This window comes from Monodelphis domestica, chromosome 4, assembly GCF_027887165.1.
Source record: "Monodelphis domestica isolate mMonDom1 chromosome 4, mMonDom1.pri, whole genome shotgun sequence".
NCBI classification, from domain to species: domain Eukaryota; kingdom Metazoa; phylum Chordata; class Mammalia; order Didelphimorphia; family Didelphidae; genus Monodelphis; species Monodelphis domestica.
The window spans coordinates 439869869-439873611 of NC_077230.1; the positions used below are offsets into that span (position 1 = coordinate 439869869).

The 3743-nt window shown below is 40.3% G+C and overlaps 1 protein-coding gene across 1 annotated transcript; it reads left to right on the forward strand.

Annotated features, from left to right (window-relative positions):
* Positions 1-1351: 1351 nt before the first annotated feature.
* LOC100027572 (olfactory receptor 14A16-like) lies at positions 1352-3517 on the forward strand. The gene is made up of 2 exons (XM_001377794.4): positions 1352-2257; positions 3389-3517. The coding sequence occupies exons 1-2, from the start codon at positions 1352-1354 to the stop codon at positions 3515-3517; spliced, it is 1035 nt and encodes a 344-aa protein (XP_001377831.4).
* The last annotated feature ends 226 nt before the right edge of the window (positions 3518-3743 follow it).

The window sequence follows — 3743 nt, forward strand, 5'->3', positions numbered from 1 at the left end:
TGGCAAAGTAGAAGATTTAGGTTGGATTTCAGGGAAAAAAACAAACAAAAAATTGTTTAAAATTCTGCCAAAGTATGTTGGGCTGCCTTGAAAGTCTTAGGAAATTCTTCCTCACTGTGTGTTTTCTGGAGAAGCTAAAAGACCAATTGTTGGCTAACATCAATAGAGCATTACTTTTGGGAGATGGCTTAGACTAGGTAGACACAGAGGTTCCTTTCAACTGAAATTCTGTGATTCTTTCAGGGCTGGTCCTGGAATCAGAAAGACCTCAGCTTACATTCTACCTCCATCACTTACTAGAGGTGCAATCATGGGTGAGTCACACAACTGATCTGATCCTTGTTGCCCTCATCTATAAAATGGGGTTGATTGTACATTCAAAGGATGGTTCATTCTAAGGATCAATTGAGATAATGCATCTACAGGGACTCAATACTCTAAAGTACTAGATAGATATTGACTTTAATGATGTGCCATGGCTTTGAGTTCCCATCATCATCATGGTGGCCTTAATCTGGAAAAATTCTAGTTTTTAAATGGCTTTCCTATGTTGTGATGTTTTAGAAATGAAGATAATACTCCAGATGGGCTCTTACCAGGTGAAGCACCTTCCTTGCTCTAGCCACCATTTCTCTATTAATGGATCTTTAAGATAACAGAAAAATCAATATTGTGTTCTACATAAAAACATACCTTCAGTTCTAGACTTCCCATTTTTAAAGAGTCCGACTTCATAGATGCTTTGAAATAATCACTGCTAAGTATGCAGAGTTTTTCCATTTTATAAATAGCTTCAATGAGCCAATTTATGTTGAAAGTTGGGCTAGGCTGGAAAGAGTGAAGAAGGAACTCCAAATCTTGAGTGTGGCCACTGGAACTTGGGTTCATGGAATGATTGGCCCCTACTATCCAACCCAATAAGCTTTTATTTATTAAGTAAGTGTCTATTATGAACCAGGCATTATGCTAAGTGCTGGTGATACAATTAGTAAAAAGAAAATCTCTGCCCTCAAGGAAACTTACAAACTAAAAGGAGAGAAAATACAAAAAAAAAATAGAAGTCAGAAAAGTAAGGGAGGGAAAGAACCCCAGGGTCTGCCTACCCACTATATATGTGTGAGGGGGGGGATCTCATTTTCTGTGGGGTTGGAAAACCGGGTAGGGCAGCAGCTTCAAAGTAGAGTTGATGTTAGATAAACATAAACCCAGAAGTAGGAATAAGGTCTGCAGAGATGACCTATTGTCCCTTTCCATGCAAGAGGTGGAAATGAAGCCCCTGATTCCCAGAACCCTCAGAATCCAGACCTCATGGATCCCTTCCCATTTTCCCTTCTGTGTCCCTAGGAAGGCAATGGCCAATCACACGATCATCACCAGCTTCCTCCTCATGAGTTTTTCTGACATCTGGGAACTGCAGCTATTACACATTGTGCTCTTCTCTCTGATCTACCTGGCAGCCCTGATGGGCAATCTGCTCATTATTCTTGTCACCACCATTGACCAGCACCTTCACACTCCTATGTATTTCTTCCTGAGGCATTTGTCCTTCTTAGACCTCTGCTACATCTCTGTCACGGTGCCCAAATCTATCCTTGCTTCTCTGACCCACAACAACACCATCTCTATCCTTGAATGTGCTATCCAGGTCTGCTTTGTGCTTTTGTTTGTCTGTGCTGAGCTGGCTCTGCTCACAGTGATGGCCTATGACCGATATGCTGCCATTTGCTGCCCCCTCCACTATGAGACCCTCATGAGCAGAGGAGCCTGCCTGCAGATGGCAGCTGCTTCCTGGGTCAGTGGGAGTCTCTCAGGCATCATGCACACAGTCAGCACTTTCTCTGCACCCTTTTGTGAAGCCAAGGTGCTTGGCCAGTTCTTCTGTGAGATCCCTCATTTGCTCAAACTCTCCTGTTCCCAGCCAAATTTTGCTGAAATTGGAACCACTGTCACAACCACAGTTTTGGGTCTGGGCTGTTTCTTCTATATTGTGATCTCTTATTTCTATATCTTTTCCACTGTTCTAAGGATGCCGTCCACAGAAGGCAGGTCCAAAGCCTTCTTCACCTGCCTGCCCCACCTCCTTGTGACCACTGTGTTCTTCTCAACTGCATTTGTTGCTCATATAAAACCTACCTCTGACACTCCTTCTGTGCTTGACCTCTTGGTGTCTGTGTTCTATGTTGTGGTGCCCCCCACCCTAAACCCTGCCATCTACAGCCTGAGGAACACAGTCATGAAGGCAGCTCTGGCCAAGCTGGTGAGGCAGGTGTTTCCTTGTTTATGAAATATTTATTTCTTATAATCTTTTCCTTTCAACCCATTTGTTTCTTTTCTTTTCCTTTCCTTTCTTTTCTTTTCCTTTCTTTTCTTTCCTTTTCCTTTCTTTTCTTTTCTTTTCTTTTCCTTTCTTTTCTTTTCTTTTCTTTTCTTTTCAAATATGATACTATACTAGTAAGACATCCTCCTACTAGGTAAGACATCTGAGTTCTTGGCCCAATTTTGATGTTATCTTTCAATGTTTTAATTGATGGCAATTTCTCCTCTGTTTAATATTTCTTCTTATGCCAAATTTTCTTATCTCTTCTTCTTTGCTCCTTTGCATTTACAGAGTTAAAATTTTATGGATTATACAGGGCCAGTCACTAAATAATACTGTACAGTAGACAAATATATTAATATATGAGCTAAAGATTGATTAATTTCCATGAATTGTCTACTGTACAATATTAGTTAAACAGAAAAGGAAATTAACATCTGCGACTGTATTGACTCACATTTTCAGTCTGTCTCTTTTTTTTCAACAGAAGTGATGAGACCTGCTGAGAAAGCTTCCATGAGTCATGTAAATTGCTATCTACTTTGAAACTTATAGAGTAAACTTTTCTTTTTTTTCATCTATTCCATTAGTCAATCCAATCAAACAGCACATATTACTAACTTTTATGGCTAAGGGAACTAATTAAAATGATCATTTGATTAAATCAAATTGGAACAGAAAATCAGCAACATTATTGACTTCTTCCCATAAGTGTGACTGTTCCAACACCAGCACTGAAGAAATCGTAACTGAATTGCTTTTATTTCATATCCTGGTTCAATTCAGTCTCTTCACATACATTGCAAGGCAATCAGAATAACAAATGGTTTAAGGATGCTCAAATCATGATGTTGCTCATATAGATAACTACCAATTGATTCAACTGCATAATATTGTCAGAGGGAATAGAGTAGAATTCTTTTGCTAAAGCAGTTTCTCCAGAATTTTCAATTGTTTTCAGGTTAGGGAGAGGGAATGAGAATAGAGGGAATTGTTGATCAGAAGATGAATTACATGACATTTTAGGAGTCCCAAACCTCATTAAAGGTAGCTCTCTAAAATTTGGTACAGAGCATTAAAATCATCACCATCAGCACAGCCACCCCCAAACTAATTATTCATATGAAAAGCATCAGCACCATTGACATCATCCCCAACATCACCTCCACTAACTCCATTGACATTATCAAGCAGAAATAGACAGATAGATAGAAAGATAAATGGATGGATAGATGGATGGATACATGGGGGGGGAGAGAGAGAGAGAGAGAGAGAGAGAGAGAGAGAGAGAGAGAGAGAGAGAGAGAGAGAGAGAGAGAGAGAGAGAGAGAGAGAGAGAGAGAGAGGGAGAGAGGGAGAGACAGAGAGCGAGAGAGTGGGGGGGAGACAGAGACAGAGACAGAGGCAGAGACAGAAACAGAGACAG

Excerpts from the sequence above, each read along its gene's own strand:
- LOC100027572 (XM_001377794.4), top strand. The coding sequence starts at position 1,352 with ATGGCCAATCACACGATCATCACCAGCTTCCTCCTCATGAGTTTTTCT. Across the intron at positions 2,258-3,388 it reads AGGCAGCTCTGGCCAAGCTG|AGCATTAAAATCATCACCAT; the intron begins GTGAGGCAGGTG and ends AATTTGGTACAG.